We start from the raw sequence: 22,563 nt of genomic DNA, 5'->3' as shown, positions 1-22,563 counted from the left end.
CAGTGTATGGTGGCACGTGGGCTAGGGCACTGGTTGGAGCTCATAAAATGTACCCATGGATCAGGTAAGCTTAGGGGGGGGGGTAGACTTAACATTTCACTAATAGGCCATATAATTCAACACTTTATAATTCAGACATTGTGGCCATGTTCTTCTTTGTTTCTGTGTGTCTGCCTGGCTACTTGTCCCTCTTGACTGTAAATTGCTGAAAGCCTAAGTCTTGGTGAACTTTTAACATAGTAATCACAATGCTATCTTCAATAGATAGCAGATGTTAGAGACACAATGATTCTGCTTGAATTTTTTTTTTACCCAGCTTCTTGCTCAAATTATGCTAGAAATAAGTAAATTAGATTAAAATAGTCTGAAATTAAGGACAATCAGAAACATGTTTGATCATTCAGATTTCACACCACCAACTAGAATTATATGGTTGTGCGCCCTTAATTTCACTTCTCAGAAAAACCCATGGATTCTCAATTTAAGCATTAAAATGAGCAGAAATTTGCAAAATTTTAGCCAAATTTGGATTGGTCATAATTAGTAATATTATTTCCTGCAAGTGTACCACAGAGATCGAATAACTTTTAATGATTTTAAGCAGCCTTTTCTTTACATGTTTATGGCATGGTTTTGGCTGTAAAATAGGCAATTCCCGGGCATCGTAGACTTCGAGAGCCAGTCGTAAAAAATAATGACGGTCAACCTATATTTTTTCCCAGACAGAGGGATCAGGCAAGGACTGATTTCAACCATCATAGCTGTCGCTTAAAACTGAGTAGCTCCTGTGAAGAAAAAATGATGTTTTCTTAAGGCAAATTTAGCACATATCTCTATGGGACTCTGATTTGGTGGTGTGAGATCATATGCTCCAATAATCATGATCAATTGATTCTGGTTGCACAAAATATTTACTTACCCTCACAGTGAGTGTCATTCACTTGTTGATAACCAGGTAAACATGAACAGGAATACCTGCAAAAACAATGGTATTATCTATCAATTATGATCAATAATGGGCTAGTCCATTTCAAACCCATACACCCTCTATGGAAGATGCCGGTGACCTTAACCTTCCACACATGCTTACATACAGGGAGAGTAGCAAATGGCATCACCCATTCAGGTAATAGTGTAGTACCCTATGTTTTTTGTGGGAGGTAATGGAACATTTTGAGATTTTGGTCTTAAATGATAGATAAGGGTTCCAGGAACTCAAATCAAATTGTTACCATTTTTTTTCTCCCAGCCCCTTGGCGTGCCATCTTGAATTTCAAAATGGCCGCCATTTTTTACATATTTTGGATTATAACTTGGCTTCTGAGCTCCACATCAAGCTGAAAATGGTGGCAATACCCATGTTTATGATATCAAGGATTACAATGAAGGCATATACAGGGTTATACGTCATTTCGTTTGGTGGCCATCTTGGATTTCAAAATGGCTGCCATCATGAACACATTTTTGGCTATATCTGAAGTTGTGCGCCACAGAGCAAGCTAAAAATGGTGGCAATATCCATGTTTATGATGCAAAAGATTTGCAAATAAAGCATATATACACAAAGGTACAGGGCATTTCGTTTGACAGCTCTCTTACATGTAGATTTCAAAATGGCCGCCACAAACAACATAAGTAACCCCACTATAACCTCATCTGAAATTCACACTCCCTGTGTGTAGGTAAAAGTCATGTCTTTCATAGGGGGTGTATGGATTTCAAATAGAATATAGTCCAACCAGGCACATAGCTCTCTTGGTCATTCCAAGGAAACAAACTTCCAGCATTTGAGAAATCTGTTCCTGTTGGTGAGTAATCTGGGCCTAAAGGGGCCAATGTAACAAAAAAATTCCCATCTTTCTGTCCAGATTTTACTTTCAAATGTTTTTCAGAGTTAGAGCTGTGCCTCCTTCCTTTGCTAGGTATGCCAATATCCACAATTTGTGGGGGAATATATTTATCTGTATCCAACCCATCTTGTCATCAAGTCCATTTTTTTAATTTAACAAGCTTTACTTGCTTACAAAGGATATTATTGATCTTTGCTAGTTTCAACTATGTCCATTTACAGCCACCTATAATGATACATTCCCAGACAGTCTTTCCAAACATGTCATACAACTCTGTCAGAAGGAAACACTATCTGTTCCAACCATCACCGGATCACCATAGACAACTGGAGGGAACATTTGAAAGAACTTTAGCTTAATTAATACCCAACAGGTCTTCTGAACAGCCAGAGAGCCTGAAAAGGGGCCCTTTGACCGCCACACATACCTATACCATCTTTACATGTGAGTGCCCCCTTTAGGTTTTTGTGTTATAAACCAATGGCGACATCCAAATTTAGGATATCTTGATTGCAACCGCCTAGTTTTAAAAATATCACAACCTCTTTTAGAATACTTACCCTCCTAAAGTGTTGTTGCATACCTGCTGACAGGAATTCAGTTTGCTAGCAGCACATTCATCAATATCTGAAACAACAAAAATTAGGGTTATGTTTTCATTCAAAATATTTTGAGCACATGAACGTATATATGATCCATAACAATAGCCGACCACCCCACCAAGAAAATAATGCAAACTTGTGACTTTTGTGTGAAAATATTTTTCAAAGTCAGTTTCAGAATCTGATACATGTAATATTCATCAGACTCTTTTGGATTTCTTAAAAAAAGATATGCTCAGGCGAAATTTAGGTATGATGAAAGAGTTAAAGGGCTCTGTGAGATTTCATTATACGTCCTCAATGTTTGCCGAAGTCTGGCTTTAACATGATGTATGCAATGTTTGCCCATATATTAATCAGCATCTGAAATAGTTAAAGCAGATAAGCTTATCATAGTACTTACAATTATGTCTCTTAAAGGGCAGGTCTATTGCAAAAACAAGTTTATCTCTATTCAAAGAGAATAATTATTACATTACAAGTTGACACTCGTTGCAATTTTTTTTATGCGTATTTCTCCTGAAAAAGGAGAAATTGTGTGGGTAAAGTTCAGCCTTGTACGTGTTCTTCCCCCGTTTGAAGCGTACATGTTCTTCCCCCGTTTGGCTGATGACGTAGGTAAATGAAGCGGACACTATACCATGCTCTATTCATACAATCACTTTGACAAGTTTGACATTAGCAACAATGAGTTATTATTATTTACCATAACAATGCTGCATAACAATATGCAGACTATTGTTCTCATTTCGGGAACAAAGCCCACACAGTATTGTTACTATGCGTTTGCTTTGTAATATTTCATCCAACTGAAACTATAGCATTGCAATATACAGGGAAATCAGATACATGAGTTTGTGGACTATTGTGGTTTATATGCAGGGATGCCAACCTTGCAACTCAAGAAACTGTACTCACAGACCCCAAAAACTGTATTTTGCCATACAAAACTGTATTTTTTAGGGAGCATCGCGTCATGCAGCCGGGGGTCCAGGGGGCCGATTAAGGCCCCCTGGTGGGGTCCAGGGGCAACGGCCCGGTGGTGGTCGAGGGAGCGAAGCCCCCGAAGCTACAGTTTCTACACTGTAAAGAAGACAAATTTGATAGTTAAAATGCAATTTTCAAAGAGGCTCCATTTTGGAGTTATAGCACTTTTTAATGTCCACTATCCTATACTTAACCATGCACAAGGCATTTTTGAAACTGCTGCACTGGCTTTATTACATGATTTGCATGGCTGGCCTTCATATATATGATGCACTATTACAAACTCATAATTCATTGATTCAAGTGGATCAGAAGTCAAACACCCACCTCCCCCACCCGGGGCTACTGGTGACAAGGACAAGGTATGCATCAACAAGAAATTAAAATGTAAAATTCAAAGAGGCTCCATTTTCGAGTTATAGCACTTTTTAATGTCCACTTTCATATACTTTACCATGTACAAGGCATTTTTGAAATGGCTGCACTGGCTTTATTACATGATTGGTGTGGCTGACCTTCATATATATGATGCACAATTTCCTACTTATAATTTATTGATTCAAGTGGACCATTCCACCAGAAGTCAAACACCCACCTCCCCCACCCCCACTTGGGGGGGGGTCACCTGTGTGGCCTAACTCACATCATAGATATATGCTTGAAACGCTGAAGCATTTTTGAAAAAATTTTAATGTGCCACTGCCTGCACCATTATTTTTTTTTAATGTGCATGCATCATCTGAAAGTCGGCAGTTAGGAAACCATCTTGTAGGCCTATTCTTTTGCACCAATAAATAGTCCCGTAAATAGTTGACTAAATACTTTCAGAAGACACTGCATATGTAGCAGTTAGATAGTTAATAAAAATATTAATATGCATGAACCATCTGAAAGTCAAGAACAAATTATTTCGGAAACCATATTGTAGGCCATTTAAACATGTTAAATATTTTTTAATGTGCATGCATCATCCGGAAGTCGGCAGAAAAACGCTGTAGGAATCCATTTTGTAGGCCATTCTTTTGCACCACTAGAGCTAAATAGTTGACTATAGTACCTTCAGAAGACATTACATCGGTAGCAGTTAGATAGTTAATAAAAAATATTAATGTGCATGAACCATCTGAAAGTCAAGAGAAAATTGTTGACATATTTCTTTTTGTACAAATCCAATAAAAATGAAGATGTTAAACTCACATTTTAGTGACGTTTCACCACTACACTAGTGGTTTCATCAGACTGGCAACTCATCACATCTGACTGCTTCCTTTTATAGGCAACAGGAACCGCTATAGAGGGCGTGATGAGTTGGTCAAAGATGTTGTTGGAGTGAGTAGGCCCCTCGTCCTTGTTTAGAGTGTCTTTTCCTTTTCGGCGAATCCAGATGGCTTCTTTCAGCCATCTGGTGGTCTTGTCAGCTTCTCTATCGATGACTTTTGAGTCCTCCCAATTGATGGTATGGTTTGTCGAGGCAACGTGATCGGTGATAGCTGACTTGTGAATGTCTGTAATTGATGACTTGCGGCTGGCTCGTGTGTAGGGCTTAGTTTCAAATTTCTCCACCTCTTTTTGGTGTTCTTTGAGGCGAACACCGAAAGGACGGCCGGTTTCTCCGATGTAAGTGCCAGCACAGTCCCGCAAGAGGGGATTTCATAGATCGCCTCTGCTTTTTGTTTCGGGAGGAGTTTGTCCTTCGGGCGAACAAGCATACTTCGGATGGTACGGTGGGGCTTCATAGCAGTAGAAAAACCATGTTTTTGAAAACTCTAGAAACTCGCTCAGATAGTCCCTCTATATAGGAACTACCACCATGCCTTTCGACTTTTCACTGTCATCGTTATTCTTTGAGTTAGACTTTGTTTTTGGAGTGGCTCTATTTTGTTTGACTTTTTAATTGACCAATCTGGATAACCGCAGCCAGATAACGCTTCGCGGATATTGGACTCCTCTTTCTGTCTGTCCACTTCCTCAGTGACTAACGCCTCACTCCTGTCAAGTAGGGTTCTGACGACACCTAATTTTTGATGGAGGTGGTGGTGGGAGGAGAACTGAAGGTACTGATCAGTGTCGTTTTCTTCCTGTATATACTGAGTTTCACTGACCCGTCAGGTTTTCTTGTGATCAGAGTGTCAAGGAAGGGAATAGAACCATCTTGCTCTTGCTCATAAGTAAATTTGACGCTGCCGGTAGGATCAATGGTGTTTAAATGATCAGTTAGATTGTCAACTTGTCCTTTATATGATCTCTAACACGTCATCGACGTATCTCTTCCAGAGACGTGGGCGACAGCTTTCCAGGGCTGTAGAGATAGCTTTCTGCTCAAGCCACTCCATGAAGATATTGCAAGCAAGGGGGCTGAGGGGCTACCCATGGCCATGCCGAAACATTGTCGATAAATTTGACCTGAATAGCTGAAGCACGCAACCGTGGCGAGACAAAATTTAGTAAGTTCTATTATGTCATCAGTAGTGAGGAGAGTTCTATTTTGAGATCTTTGTCCTCGTTAAGTCTTTCTTTGAGTATGTGAAGGTGAGATCAATGGGGTACTGGTAAAAGCGCCTTTCAAACATCTTTGACCAACTCATCACGCCCTCTATAGCGGTTCCTGTTGCCTATAAAAGGAAGCAGTCAGATGTGATGAGTTGCCAGTCTGATGAAACCACTAGTGTAGTGGTGAAACGTCACTAAAATGTGAGTTTAACATCTTCATTTTTATTGGATTTGTACAAAAAGAAATATGTCAACAGTGAAATCTAACAATCCAAATGAACTTGTTCAAAGGGTCAAGAGAAAATTATTTCGGAAACCATCTTGTAGGCTTACTAACCATGTTAAATATTTTTTAATGTGCATGCATCATCCGAAAGTCGGCAGAATGCGTGATTAACGGGCAGTGGAGCCCGAACAAAGCCCGATTTTGTTTCAACTTTTTATACAACGCTAGGCTTAAAATTATCGGTTATTTTAACTCCAGTAAGTTAAATTGACATCAGACGTTTACGGGTTTTTTTTTTCTTTGATAGGCTAAACGGAAAATCATATTTTTGAGGGAAAAGCGTAAAATCGTATTTTAAACAAAAAATCGTACAAAATACGGCAAAATCGTACTAGTTGGCATCCCTGTATATGCTAGTCTCAGATGAAATTTTAAGCTCAAATTATGTATTTATTTTTTAGGCCTAATATTTCTCATGATATTGATATACATATGAATTGTAATATCACAATTTACTAATATATAAAAAAAAGAAGCGGTTGATATGTTTTAAAACCATTAAATTTGTAATACTTAATTTAGAGTTTTTTCTGTGAACAACAACAGTATACGTTCTGTCCATTGAGAGCGTTTATAGTCCCTTTTCTCAAAGCGGGCACATCTCATTTCATGACGTCACCTTTTTTCTAGGCCAAATCTGTCTCGTTCGAAGGAACTCACCGCTTAAGTTGGTTTTTATGAATATCAATTTTAAACGTCTTATTTTCTCAAAAAGGAGTTATTTTCATTGTCCTTATAATATTAGCTTGCCAATGATATGATGTTGTTTTCGCAATAGACCTGCCCTTTAATTCCTAATATCTCTAAATTTAAGGGCTGAGGTATGAACGTTTGGACAGTATTTATTGTGGGACATTAGAGCACAGCAGACATATCGAATTGCATTCTGAATACGAAGAATGTCATTCTGATATCAAATAATTTTGATTTTTTGAAATTCGCAATTTACTACACATTTTATGGCAAATCATTAAAAATTGATATTTTTGATATTTAACAGTACTTGAAGTAAACTTTATAAATCTGATGATTTATACTTAAAGTGTATGTAGGTGGAATGAAAAGCCGACGATCAATTGAAAATCTTGACCTTTTCAGTATTGAAGATATGGATTTTTTTCCCAAAACACCAACAAAAATTAGGTCTTTCTGGGAAAAAAATCCATATCTTCAATATGAAAGGTCAAAATTTTCAATTGACCGTCGGCTTTTCCTCCCTGCTACATACACTTCAAGAATATATCATTAGATTTATATAATTTACTTTCGAGGACTGTTATATATCAAAAATTTGAAAAATATCAAATTTTTATAATTTGTCATAAAATTTGTATTATATTGTGATTTTCAAAAATGAAAATTATTTGATATCAGAAAGACATGCTGTCTGAGATGCTCTCATGTCCCACAAAAAATACTGTCGAAACGCAATAAACGCTCATTTTAGATCCCTTAAGGCAGTGATTTTTCATTTTTTCATATTTCTTCAAGCTCCTTTAATCAGAGATAACAGACTATGAGATGAGACACTCCATACTAATGGCCTATACTGATGTTGAGGAACAATTTGCAAGTGTCATCGCCAACCAGGTCTTGCTACAATCGTGTATAATGAGAAGAGATCATAGAGCCCTATATAGGGATCTGTAGAAGAGACAATTACAAACTTTCTTTATGTAATTTATGTAAGAGTCACATTTTTGTACCAATCACAGAACAGATTGCCCCTGATGTCATATACGAAGGATAATGATTAGCCCTGCCAGTAGCTCCACGTTCACAGCAGTTTAAATTCATCACATGTAAATCCACATAAAAATTAACATGGACACAAAATTGACAATCATATGTAATTAAAATTATAATATAATGTAAAACATTTAGATGTGTATTTTATTAACTTAAATTGAAAAGATCATTTGTCTGACATTTCATATACTTTACCTATAAATTATGCAGGAGTCACAAAATGGCGTCATGTCATCATGCTTGTACTGTCCTCAAACTAGCGAAAGAGTGTCTTAAGGCCTGCTTTAACTAATTGTATTATTGATATTCAAGAGGAGATAACAAACTTACCTTTACAATGGATCCAATTATGTTCTTCAAATCCCTTTGGACATTCACATGTATAATTCCCTTTTGTATTACGACAGACAGCGCCCTCTTCTGTTGCACAATGATGCAATCGCTCTGTACACTCATTGATATCATTGCATATATCTACATCAGGTTCCGGCTGTCGGAAACCATCAAAACATCTGAAAAAGAGAAGCATTACAAAATCATAATATCTAATGGGCAATTCCAGTTTAATTCCATACACCCCTTTTGGACAACATGATCTTAATCTTCCACACAGGGAAAATTTCAAAGGGGATTACCTGAATGAGTGACTCCATTTGGAATCTATACCCACTGTGTGGGCGATTACAGTCATGACTTCTTATATGAGATGTATGGATATCAACTGGAATAGTCAAATGTCAAAACTTTTGACTTTCTGTTCCTATGCTACACTGCCCTATACAATATATTTGTGCATCCTCCATGTACCTACCTACCTACATGAGCCAGGACAATTATCACTGAATATGGCATTGTTTGCTACATCCTGCATTGTTATCCATACATTCATCAGCAGCAGCCTCACAAGTCATCTTTCTCCCTACGCTACACAGCCCCCTACTACATATTTGAGTGTCCCCATTGGAAGTACCTACCCACATTCCCATGAACCAGGTAAATTATGACATTGTTGACAACATCCTGCATTGTTATCTATACATTCATCAGCACCAGCCTCACAAGTCATCTTTCTCCCAATGCTACACTACCCCCTCCTACACAATGCAGTGTCCCTATTGCAACTACCTACCCACATTCCCATGAACCAGGTAAATTATGACATTGTTGACTACATCCTGCATTGTTATCCATACATTCTGTGATATCTTCACATGTCAGCTTGTTTTCTCTCAGGTAATATCCACTGCGACAAGAACACTCAAATGAACCTATCAATGAGAATAAATGCAATGGATTCAGTAAGCAGTCAGAGAATGGGGAGGGACTTATCGCTAATCCTAAGGTATGCTTCTGACTAGAGAACCTTAGGACTAGCAGACCTTAGGGCTAATGGACTCAGTCAGAGAATGGGGAGGGACTGATCGCTAATCCTAAGGTATGCTTCTGACTAGAGAACCTTAGGACTAGCAGACCTTAGGGCTAATGGACTCAGTCAGAGAATGGGGAGAGACTGATCGCTAATCCTGATGTTTGCTTCTGACTAGAGAACCTTAGGACTAGCAGACCTTAGGGCTAATGGACTCAGTCAGAGAATGGGGAGAGACTGATCGCTAATCCTGATGTTTACTTCTGACTAGAGAACCTTAGGACTAGCAGACCTTAGGGCTAATGGACTCAGTCAGAGAATGGGGAGGGACTTATCGCTAATCCTAAGGTATGCTTCTGACTAGAGAACCTTAGGACTAGCAGACCTTAGGGCTAATGGACTCAGTCAGAGAATGGGGAGAGACTGATCGCTAATCCTGATGTTTGCTTCTGACTAGAGAACCTTAGGACTAGCAGACCTTAGGGCTAATGGACTCAGTCAGAGAATGGGGAGAGACTGATCGCTAATCCTGATGTTTGCTTCTGACTAGAGAACCTTAGGACTAGCGGACCTTAGGGCTAGTGGATGTAGACCCAAAGAACAACTAATATTTCACATCAATGATGGGTAAGTTTAGGTGTTAACACCCCAAATTCAAACTTCTTTCTGAACCCAAGATTATTCCAGTTTCCACAGGTTATATTCAGAAATGGAAATTAAGAATATTGTGAAACACTGAAACTAAATACACAATAAATTGTCAGGGCCCAGAATTTAAGTTTAATTTTGTGTTAAAAAGGAATTTGTGTCGATCATCATGTCATATTATATAAAGGTATATTCTTGGGATTTAAAATACATTTTGTGTTATCAGGAATTTTGTGTTAACAGATTTTATGTTCACAAGCTTCCACTGTATAGCTAGTGTTCCATTATTGAAACAATATTAGAGTTTCTTAAACACTTGAGAACATTCCTGCAATCTTATTGGTTCTTACCCGTGTGATATGACACGATATCATACGGATCCGCGCGTGTGCATCAACGCGATACGCGTATACTCGCTATTTGAACCAATCGGAGGCGCATAGCAACAATGGGACTGATCGATTTTAAGCTCTAGGTATTTCCTTGAAAAATGTAGGATTTAATTTGATCAAAATTTGTAATAGGCCTACTTATGATATTTAAAAAAGTGTTTAAGAATGAGAATAAAGGTATTGTTTAGCCACTGTCGTGCATCTATCGTTCATAGAACACTGCCGACATCATTATTTTTATGCGTAAACAACTCGGCTTCGCCTCGTTGTTTTACTTAGAATAATGATGTCGCCCGTGTTATATGAGACGATAGATGCACGACAGTGGCTAAAACCAATACCTTTATTCTCTAATTTAAGACTCTCAATCTTTAATTCACACAGCTCATTGCAAGCCCTTAGAGCCTTGAATCCACAGACTACTACAGACCATGTATCAACAGTCAAAGTCCCCGTGTATTGTATGCTGTGAATTCTCACATATTCATGAGGGCCGATTGTTCGATTGTGCCGTGTCTAACAATCACGGTAGCATTGCATGCTTTCGCATATATGCAAAATAGAGCACTGCGTGCCTTCGCGGTTACCTGATAGACCTAGAAATATGCGGTGAGTGCGTAGCAGTTTTGCCTGTCGCGTTTCATGGAACAATCAGCCCTCATTATCTGGTGATGTTGAGACCTTGTACGCGGTTTGTTATCTTTTTGGTCCATCCTTGAACCCACATACGTAATTTGGCATGAATTTGGTTTTGCTCATGTGTCACACTAAAACTGGCTTGACACAATTTTTTAATTACCTGTAAGAAAGCAATTGAAAATGCTTTAAAGTCGGGTGATACCTCCCTCTTGTGATTACAAAATGAAAATTTATTTCACCTTTGACCTTCTTACCTTCGGTATTGCTGCAGAAATGATCACACGGTCCCATCCTATCCGATGCGCACTCGTCGATATCCGTACAAACCTGATTGGTCAAATCAACACCTTGGTAACCCACTCGACAACGACACTCGTGACTTCCAGGCAGGTTGATGCAGACATGCTGACAGTCGCCGTTGTTGATTTGACATTCGTTGATGTCTTCACATTTGGTGATGTTCTCACTTGTGACGAAACCTTCATTGCATTCACAACGGAAACTGAAGTAAAGGAGAAAACGGATCAAAGTGAAGTGCAAGAAAATGTCAGAACTTGATTTCACAGTATATTTAAAACATTATTAGAGAAATCATACTGAATTTATTTCTAGGTATGATCCGTATTTGAAGGGCTAGATCATATGTGGAGATTAATGTTCTGCGTGCTGGCCATAGGCGTCAACATAAAAAGTCTCAAGTTTCAAGATTATATCCTTTAATCTATCTATCTTAAGAACCTCTGAACCAATACTAGGCTCGTTTGTACTCATTTTAACACATTTTTCATGCTGATTCCAAATATTGGCAGGAAAATGTATAATTCTAATTTTTTTTTAATTTTGAAAGAAAATTTGGAACTTACCCTCTGCAGTCGACACCCATGTGGAGAGGGTTAATTACAAGGAAACCTATACTTACCTACCAGGGAGGTTAACACATAGATGACACTCCTTGGGCATATTTTCACATTCATCTATATCAACACACTCTGAGGCATCATCCACGATTGGTTTATACCCGAGATAGCACTGACAGTGAAACCCACCGGGGAAGTTGCTGCAGTCTTGTTCGCACATCCGAGATAATTCTGTGGAACACTCATCAACATCTGGAAATTGATAAGACAATGGAGAAAATCAAACTAACTAATCAAACATACTTTTTATTGGTTGAGTACCTGGAAGGGGGAAAAAGACAGATCCAGCCCACACTAAAAAAAGAGAAAAAACATTGTTGATGATTTTGTAGGAAATTTCGAATTGTTTTGACAAAATTGTCCACCTCCATAGGGGTACCCCTTAGGGATCCCGCCAGAATACCCAATAGAGTTGCATTTTGTGAAAGAAATTGGGTGAACAAAGTGAACTGGAAAAATGTTAGGAGTGGGCCCCTTTCAAAAATCTCGGGTACTCTAGATTGGTTTTGGTAGGGATGTTGGAGAAAACACATAAGTGTCCCTTAAATGCAGCAAGAGTGAAAGGCTATAGACAGTTGAGAGGATGATCTGCAATCTGTCAATATATTGTTGACATCCAAAGAATTTCATGTCATTTGTTAAAGGGTGTGACTCGATCGATAGCTTCATCCCCCATTTTACTTCATCAAAACTGAGATTTTGGTATCAGAAGAAAGCATATTACCAGTTGGAGCATGCCTCCTTTCTTTATTGGGTAAATTGGCATATAGAAGACTTCCGTTTATTTCTGTATTTTGATTGATAGTCAAGCTTAACGAAAAAATAAAATAAAAAAGTTGCCTTGAGAATATGTGACATAATCAAGTGCAAAGGACCTTATGCTTGTTTCAAAAATGCTAAAAACTGTATTTTGATGAATTTTGGTTTATACAAAATCTCTAATTCCCCCTTTGATTATTTTCCCACTGGTTCGGTATGGGTAAAGCCCAGGCCCATAGCCAGCGGGGGTGCAGTGGGGCGACGCACCGCCATAAATCTGCTTTGTCTGTAAAAAATAGTACAATTTGGCCAAAAATGTTAAAAATTTTGATAAATATAGCCCAAAAATACTTTCTGTGAAATTTTGTTCAAGAATAGGATCTCAAATTCAATAATTGCAGAGTGCAATAAAGGTCTACATTTGGCCAGAATGAACATTTATCTTGAAATGGTCTGCATTTCGAAAATCTGCACCCCCACAAATAAATTCTGGCTATGGGCCTGGTAAAACCTCGGGATATAATGCTTCAGATATCATTTCTAAATGGAACATTATAAATGCAGCAGCTATTCAACATACCTTTACAAACCCTTCCGTTTGGACTGAGTTCAAATCCATCTTCACAGTCACAATAATAGCTGCCAGGTGTATTGATACATTTCTGATTACAGTGGTGGCTAAAGCTGCCTTCAAATTGACCAGCAGGATGCTGACATTCATCAATATCTGGGCAAAGAAAAATAACATTTTTACAAGAAATGAAACCTGATAACTACAAACTTTTACAGTTTACTGTTATCAAATCATCACATCACATTCTCAGGATTAAATTGTTCTAACTGCAATAGGTGCCAAGTGTCAAACAGTCTTTACTTCTTTACTTACATTATATTGTGTTTATATATTTGCATAATTTGTTCTACACTTAAGCATTAGATAGACACTGCAATTCTTAACTTGAATAATTTTTGTCTCATGCCTTTAGATTTTGATTGTATGGTATTTTTTTCCTAGATTTTTTTGGAACGTTACCTTGAATTTTGACATGATGCAACTATTGCAGTAAAAAAAAAAGAAACAAAAAAGCGCAGTGATTTATAGTGCGCTACGCACAGGCACAACGCCTAGACGTTGATCCACAAGCCTCAGCACACTTTACAGGTTGTCGCTGACCACTATGGCCCCACATCATTCCACAAACCATTAAACAACAATTCAGGGACTTTGCTGCTTCAAGAGCGCACACCCTAGACATTCCACAAATAACCATCGCAACCAGGATCAGCTCCCCGAGTTTCAGACGGGTTACAACGAGACAAATAATCGGATTAACTACACGCGGTATCTATGCATTGATATACTTGTGAACAAAAGGACTATGTATGAATAGATGCGACGGAATTACCTGCGGAATTATCTCCATTATATATATTATTAGCTATTATTCTATTAACCCTCCTCGTTCTTGCATCTTCTCTAGGTGTTAGGCGGCTTTTATTTGCACAATTGGACGCTCAAAACACCAGGTTGGTGCTAGCGGCTACCCAAAGATGTCCGACCAAATCCTGACCATGACTTGGCCGTTGGATTCGTCTATACATAAAGAATTAAGGCCAAAAAAAGTGTTTGTTTGCCCAGACATGACCGACCCAAAAAATAAAAAAACATCAAACACTTCTTTTTTTTTTAACAATGATATAAAAATAAAGAAAATGATGTTTTTTCCCTATAAAAATGCCAAATGACACTTAAAAATATTCCTGGCAATCACACCCACAGCTTTCATTGTTCCCATTTAGCTCTCCCCAACAATATTTTACCATCAAAAAACATCAATATAGAGAACCAAGCATGGTCTGGGATTTTGTACTACAGGTTTCCAGTCCGTCACCCTGCAACAAGCATGAATTTATCAAGTACTGAATGAATCTTTATCAAGTTTGACACAATACAAAATGTTAGGCTGAATGTCGTATATTTTCTTTTACCACACTTGCTGTAACACGTGTACAGACCTAACATACACACACATACAAAAAAAAAAGAGAAAAAAAAGAAAAAAAAGGAAATCGACCTACCGACCCACTCCTTCCTACCCCATGTCTGGGCAAACAAACCCTTTTTTGGCCATATATTCATATATCAAATGTTATTATTTTCATGGTAGCTGCCTTGAATGCTAAAACCATGAAAATAAATGGTCTGCAAAAAAATTCCATTGTCACATTACTTCATTCTACATACCAGCCGGGATACCAGCTTATTTAGATGCTGCGATATAACATTTGTGCATGCTATAAATATGAATGAATTCTGTTTGAACCAGTAATAAAACTAGGCTGAATCACACCGTCATCTGTATCATATTCACATAACTTAATAATGAAATAATTTTAGCGACATGCATCAGCAGCAAGTCCTCTGGCTCTCTTACTTTAAGCAGAGAAAAGTACATTTTTGCATCACAAGAATTGTGTGCCTGGGATTGTGTGCACTTGCAAAACTTCCTTTGATCTTAGGACATACCTGTGCAATTAGCTCCATCTTCATCAATAGTAAACCCAAGATGACATGAGCAATAGTGCCCACCAACTCTCTCATGGCAAACTTGTTGACACCCTCCGTTGTTCTCTCTACATGTTTTCTTGTCTGCATGGAATCAAATATATGTGACAGATATTTACTAAATAGTAGCTTTTCCATCAGAAAGTTTTATATAGAGAAAAATACCTTAGTAATGTTACTTTTAAACTGTAAGATTTACAATGATTGGCAGTTTGTCTTGGGTTAGGCTCACTATTCAACTTTTCTTGGGAAATGCTTTTTACATAGCAACGACAACAAGATCTTATAGTAATAAACAATTCCATTACTTACGACCACATGTTTTCATATCAGCTAGTAGCGCTGAGCCTGGGGTGGTGCAGCCACAATAAAAGGAACCTAGAGAGTTGTAACATACCTCTGAACAGCCACCATTGTCTTGGCCACATTCATTGATGTCTACATAAAAGGAACAGAAATAATGACTGCATAAATATTATGTATGAAACAATTGACCTTTTCGGTAAATCCCATAAGCCTTTGCAAGTACACCTGAGATGTTGTCATTTGACGTCACGCCGACTTGCAATGCGCATTAACTATGTTCGCTAAATGTGTGACGTCAAATGACGACATCTCAGGTGTACTCACAAAGGCTTATGGGATTTACCTGCGTACGCCAGTGCTTTGAGCAAACACTATAGCTATTTGAAGCTGCGTCCAATGAAATGTATATTGATGTCACCGCCACATCAAGGGACAGGATTTTTGGCACGAAGGCTTATTTCAGAATGAACAAAATAATCTTCCCCTCACAAATAGTTTGTACATAATAAGTCACACAGTAATAGCTGCTTTCTGTATTTACCACTTAAAAGCCGTTCTTCTTTTGCTTTATTATTGAACTTACCAAGACATGATCTACCATTAGCAGATAGTCTAAAGCCAGTTAGACATTGACAGTAATAGCTGCCGTCTGTATTTACACATTCATGGGAGCAAACATCATCCACACACTCATCTTTGTCTGAAAAGAGGAGCAAAGTTGATTAGGATTACGAGCAAACATAATCATAGATTAATAACGAGCAGACAGTTGGTGCCCCAACAGAAAAACTCCATTATCATCAGTTTTATCAGATTTATCAAAAAAAGAAAAGAGGGAGTAAGTTCACTTACCTACACAGTTAGTCCCATTGGAATGTAATTCATACCCAGCATTACAGCCACATACTACAAAACCATTATTGTTATTACATGTTTGCTCACATCCACCATTATTTGTTAGACAGGGGTTCAGAGGCGCATCTACCGCTATAGAGAAGAAAAAGATAAAATATGTATTACAAACAAATGAGCTGATACTTCAAAGCCTGGTATAGTTTTTAAAGGAGTATTTCGTGATCCTAGCATCCTCTTTTTATGACATTTTTCAGTACATATCCACGAAAAAAGCCTATTCCCAAAATTTCAGTTGATTCCGATTTTGCATTTATGAGTTATGCATGATTATGTGTATTACACTGCTCCATAGACAATACGTTAGTAATTTCGTTCTGGTGCACCAGAACGAAATTCAAATTCCACGATATCTTTGCAAAACGAAAGTTAATCTGCAAGAAATATTTTGTACATAAACATTATGTAGCCAGAGGTTTCCAGTGATATAAAAATCTCAACTTTTTTTGAGAAAAGTGGGGGATGAGGCTGTGGATCACGAAATGCCCCTTTAAGATGCAGTAATACTCAAAATACAACAAGGGTTCCGTTGATATCACAAAGAATCATGACATGTCATAAGTCCCATTATAAATCTGAAAGATCATAGCTTTTATAGGATTTACATGATACAGTTAGGATGAGTTATGGGGCTATCATTTTCTTCAAAAGGGGGGTCCCAAATTTTCCAACAGTCAATAAAATTGCGACCCCCCTATTTCGGCAACAACAAAATTTATGACCCTTCCGCCCACCACCGATACACCTTAACCCCTAAACAGGCTAAAATTGTATTGAAATCAGTCTTTTTTAATAAAATAAACACACTATCTGTGGTCATCTTGTGACTTCCTACATTTTCGCCATCAAAATTTTATGACCCCCTATTTTTTCTTTCCAAAATTTATGACCCCAATATTTTTAGGACCCCTCTTTCCAAGAAAATTATAGCCTCCTTAGCACTTCCTCCAGGCAAATTTGATTGGTTTGAATCCCACTCTGAGCGCACAAAGCAGTAATGCAACCTGGTGACCATCTTAGATGTGCAAGGAAAGTGAATTTCAAAACTGCTCATGAGGTATAATCATTTGAAATGTTTATGAAGAATTTCTTGCATGTTTCCCTCAGCAGCTATCTTCCTTTCAACAACTCCTCCCATACCTTTGTACAGGAGCCAACCGTTGTTAAACCGTGATGAATCCACACTTTTACTGTAGCGTATACGCTGAACGCGAAAGCGTGATTACGCTGGTACGCCGAGAGCGCCAGAAATTTCGTCATGCCTGGAACCTTTGTGCGTATGCAAGCTTACAAGTTGAATTACAAGTAGCGGCTAAACTTTGCCGTTTTATTCTGTAGTTTTATTGCTGATATTAACAGAGAAACCATCGAAGTTCTTGTAAGACTTAGTGACAATGATTAACTGACATTTCCTCCTAAAATAATCGTGAATTATACGATCTTTAGCTTCTTTTCGTTGTTGAAAGGGATTCAATCATGTTTCACCGTTGTTCATCACCGTTTAACAACTCGCGTCCGGCGCGTCTGCGTGGTTTACTTCGCTCGGGCAGCTCAAGCTGCCCTCGCGAGGTAAACCACGCAGACGACGCTGCCGCATCGTTGTTAAACAGTGATGAACAACGGTGAAACATGATTGAATCCCTAAATGTACAACTCAAAATATTGGGACTTGCACTGGGAGTTTGATTTTTACGGATCTTGCAATATTGCGAGCTGCACGTAGGACATGTTCAAGGACTGCAACAGTTATTGAAATCTACCTCTGGTTTAATTCTTTCAAGTATTGTGTGAATGGTTGTACACTTGCAAAACCATATGACCAAACTTGAAAGCACACTGGTTGTCCAAGGGACCTAGATTTTCCAATGGACCTTTCTGGTGAATCCTAGACTATGCCATAGACGATTTTTGATAAATAAAAATGTTATTAATCATGATGAACGCATTCAGTTGAACTCGAAATTATACTGATAAAATAAATATTACATCAAAATACTAGTATAAAATGGTTATGAAAAAGTTTATATAATTATATTTGTGACAGTAAAAGTAAAGTATAGGCCCTACGTGAGGCTTATATTATTGAATGCAACATATCATAATGGCATAATTATAATGACACTTCAATACTGAACAATTCTAATTTTAGAATCTGCCAGTTTATTATCCGAAAAACCGACTATGGACTTTCACTTTTAAGCAGAACTTTACCCCTGTTTACCCCGGACTTTGTTCTCTAAAACACACTGTCAATCATACTTGTTTATCAATAAAATCTAACCACAAGACTAAGCATGGTGGTACAATACGCGCTAGATGCGTACGTTCATCCGTCAGCACAAAAGCGCTGCATTCCCTAGATAGTTGTGTACCATGTATAGTTAATGGTACCAGTACGTGTCAGGAGGATTTAAACAATAACGAGATCTGGGCGACCAATCACAAGCCAGATTCATTTAAAGATGCATTACATCATGACCAATTTTAGTTAGGCCAGAAATTGGCCTAACTCTCCATAGAGTCCCGTGTTAAAAATGTTAACTGCAATCCAAAGTCAGTAGTCCACTTGGGAAGCTAACAAACAGAGGGCGACGGTGACTGAAAAGATCAGTTGTGAAAATCTATCAATTGTGCACACATTAATTAAATCAGAGTTTTAAGCTTAAATGTAATAGCCAGAGTATGCAAGTGGACTACGGAGAAGTCTAGGTGAATCCTTGCAGTTAGACCCGAGATGTTGTCATTTGATGTCACACCGATGCGCAAATCGTTTAGCAAACATCATTACTGTGCATTGCAAGTCAGAGTGACATCAAATGACGACATCACTGGATGAACTGCAAGGAATTATGGGATAGGCCTATACCGAAAAAGTCAATTAAAAAAAAAAATTAAAGGATGCTTGTTGTCCTTGTTAATCCCATACCTTCTGCTGTATATTCTGCTAAGAATCCTGCTGAACTGACAGACTCATCACTGACAAACCGTATCAATACCATATTGGTTGATGACACCAGGGTCCCAGGAGAATTGTCGCCACAGAACAAACCAACCAAGTCTGAATCTGAAGGCAAAAAAAAAATCATGGAAAAAAAAATTAACATTAGGTGAACAAACTTGAAGATAGGAACAACCATGCAAGGCATACAACACGTATAATACCCTATTCCATATCATAACTATAACCCGAATTCGTAACAGGGTGCAGTCTACAGGACAATGATTGCTTAACTCTCTCCACACGGGTGTCGACTGCAGACGACAAGTTTCAAAAATATTTGAAAAATTCAGAAATTTCAGAATTAGACATTTTCATGACCATATTTGGAATCAGCATGGAAAATGCATTAAATTGAGTACAAACAAGCCTAGTGGTTCAGTGGTTCTTAAAATAGCTCTTAATATTTTGAAAAAATATCTCAAAACTAAAACTTTTTATGTTGAAGCCTATGACTAGCATGTAGAGAGAGCATTAAACTGATCCTATGAGGGAAGCAAATGCAGAAATGTATTTACTTTCAAAAGGAGTGGCATGGTGTTCAGTTTGAACTATCCCAGAATGACAGACAAATTGGAATATTCCAGTTGAAATCCATACACCCCCTATTTATGACATTACCTTAATTTTTCATACAGGGAGTGTAGATTTCAAAGGGAGTCAGTCCGAGTCACCCGATCAGGTAGCCCCATTTGCAATTCACACTACCTGTGTGGAAGATTAAGGTCATGTCTTCCATAGGGGGTGTATGAATTCCACCTAGAATAATCCTGGGCGTTTGTGTAGTTTTCAGCGGAGACTATTTAAATCAGTCTATTTCGCATTCATTTTGCAATTTATGTGAGAAGCATAATTCCTCTTAACAGAAAACACAGGATACTTCAAATTAATCAAAATAATTATTATATATATTTAAAGCGCAAACCTTTTTCCCCCGAAAAGAAGAGTTAACCTTCTGTAAGAGTCAAATGCTATGACTAACATACTGTCATTCAAAGTGGACCAAATTGCCAGTTAAATGATAAACAAAAGCTGTAGGTTTAAATGAATACTAGCAACAAATGGAAGAGGACAATAAGGTGGATACATCAAGAGCAGGTGTGGGATAACCAGGAAAAGAAATGACAAAAGAAAATTGACAATAAAAAGAAGGAGTAGAGCAACAGATGTTGAGAAAAAGAGGAGAAATGAAGATGCAAAGGTGGAATGGGCTATTTCATTTTAATTTCCCACTCCCCCTGTGGAAGATTTTGGAAGTATATTCCACATGGGAGTATGTTTTTTAAATGTAATTGGACAGGGTTAATCATTTTGAAACCTATACTCCCCATGTATTATGGCTTTATCTTTATGGTTGTTATATGTCACAACTGGCATGAGTATTCCAAATGGAAGTTACCCAGCAAACACAAAACGTTTTCGACATCATTCGCAAAAGGTTATAGAAGGTTGTCAGATAACGTTTAAATGTCGGGTTATATAAAGGGTATTTTAAGAGTATAAAACGTTTTCATAACCTTAAAAAACATTTTTTGATAATCTACTGCTCTGTAAACAAAAATGTTTTACAAAAAACGCGTTTAAATGTCGGGTTATATAAAGGGTATAAAAACGTTTTAATAACATTCCAAAAACATTCTTGAAAACTTGATACAAAACATTCTAAACAGAATGTTATTTGGGGGGTTGAAAAAATATTTTGCGAAAAATGTTTGCCCAAAATATTTTCAATAACGCTTTTATATAATCAGGACCTTTATATAACAAGAAATTTAAAGGTTATTAAAAAGTTTTGAAAAAAAAAAACATTTTAAGAACATTTCTGTGTTTGCTGGGTTCAAATATTTTAACATAATGTTATTTAAGTATTGACACAATATTTGGCAAAAATGTTTGCAAAATTTGGTTTACAATAACATTTTTTGAAAACATTTAAAAATATTGTTGTAGTGTGTTTTCATACAAAACGTTTTAAAACGTTATCATGACCTTTATATAACCCGACATTTTAATGTTATTAAAACGTTTTTACCTAAACCAAAACCCAAAAATAACTTATTTAAAACGTTTTTGTGTTTGCTGGGTACCTGATCTGTCTATTCGAATCAAAACTCATACACCCTCTGTGTCAAACTTCATCTAAATCTTCCACAGGGGTAGTGGGTATTTTAAATGGAATAGCCCAATAATGATAACAAACTAGGAAGATGACATGAAAGAGGAAACAACCTGAGGAGAAAGAGAAGGAAGAGAGTAAGGAAAAAATGGCAAGAATAGGTAGGACAAGCAGGAGAAGAATCCAGAAGAGTAAGAAGAGAGAGGAAGACATTTTTGTAACATTTGACTTCTCCTTGATAATTTACTCAACAAATATGTCTACAAAATGAGGCAAATTTAAAATGTTTCTTTAAGTACACAACCCAAATAAATAAACGAGCAAACAGGTTCTTTCATTACTTTACTTTATAAAGTTCAAAATAATAATGAAAAAAAGTACTGATAACATGCAAAGGTAAGGTGCAGAAAAGTGCAAAATTAAAAATCCCTAGAGTTGGCCTTGCCATTCTTTGTAACACTTATCCCAACATACTGTCAATCAAAGTGGACCAAATTGCCATGAATTATAAACATTTTCCAAAAAGCAATCTCAAGAAGTCTAAGGTTATATTCAATGGATCAACTGCTCCAACCAAGAATTTAAATTACATTTATGGACAACATTTGCTACTGCAGGTAGAATACTTGTTTGAAAGGTAAAGAGAATGGACTTGACGTAGTTCTATACCGTAAAATGGGGTAACTTTGTGCCACTTTTCATAGTTTTTAAACCACTGCTTCCAAACAAAACCAATTATATTTCTAATTAATTCTTTTTTATGACATTAGGGTTCCATTCTACACCTTGAAGTTAAAAAAGATTTTTCAATAATTTTGTAAGGGTGCCCTAGGGGTTAAAAATAGCCTGCCCAAAGTTACCCCGCATTTGAGGCAACTTTGGTCAAAGTATTACATTCCATGAAGAAAAAAAAATCAAAAAAATTTATCTTCGCTGTAAATGAGCAAGTTGTTGTTTTTTGTGACATTTGACCCCTTGTA

At 37.4% G+C, this 22,563-nt stretch overlaps 1 protein-coding gene across 2 annotated transcripts in view; it reads right to left on the bottom strand.

The window, feature by feature from the left end:
* Nucleotides 1–22,563, bottom strand: part of LOC140147835 (uncharacterized) — a 175,280-nt gene that overhangs the window by 86,950 nt on the left and 65,767 nt on the right. For both annotated transcript variants that reach the window (XM_072169591.1, XM_072169592.1), the window contains 12 exons: nucleotides 19,396–19,533; nucleotides 16,410–16,544; nucleotides 16,141–16,257; nucleotides 15,564–15,689; nucleotides 15,213–15,335; nucleotides 13,266–13,412; nucleotides 11,929–12,118; nucleotides 11,264–11,511; nucleotides 9,094–9,232; nucleotides 8,295–8,476; nucleotides 2,411–2,477; nucleotides 920–975 (listed from right to left, as the gene is read on the bottom strand). In XM_072169591.1, the coding sequence (XP_072025692.1) occupies nucleotides 920–975; nucleotides 2,411–2,477; nucleotides 8,295–8,476; nucleotides 9,094–9,232; nucleotides 11,264–11,511; nucleotides 11,929–12,118; nucleotides 13,266–13,412; nucleotides 15,213–15,335; nucleotides 15,564–15,689; nucleotides 16,141–16,257; nucleotides 16,410–16,544; nucleotides 19,396–19,533 (1,668 nt within the window). The remainder of the gene's footprint in view (nucleotides 1–919; nucleotides 976–2,410; nucleotides 2,478–8,294; nucleotides 8,477–9,093; nucleotides 9,233–11,263; nucleotides 11,512–11,928; nucleotides 12,119–13,265; nucleotides 13,413–15,212; nucleotides 15,336–15,563; nucleotides 15,690–16,140; nucleotides 16,258–16,409; nucleotides 16,545–19,395; nucleotides 19,534–22,563) is intronic.

Source organism: Amphiura filiformis, chromosome 3, assembly GCF_039555335.1.
Source record: "Amphiura filiformis chromosome 3, Afil_fr2py, whole genome shotgun sequence".
In the NCBI taxonomy this organism is placed as follows: Eukaryota; Metazoa; Echinodermata; class Ophiuroidea; order Amphilepidida; family Amphiuridae; genus Amphiura; species Amphiura filiformis.
This window is presented reverse-complemented; position numbering and strand designations above follow the sequence as displayed.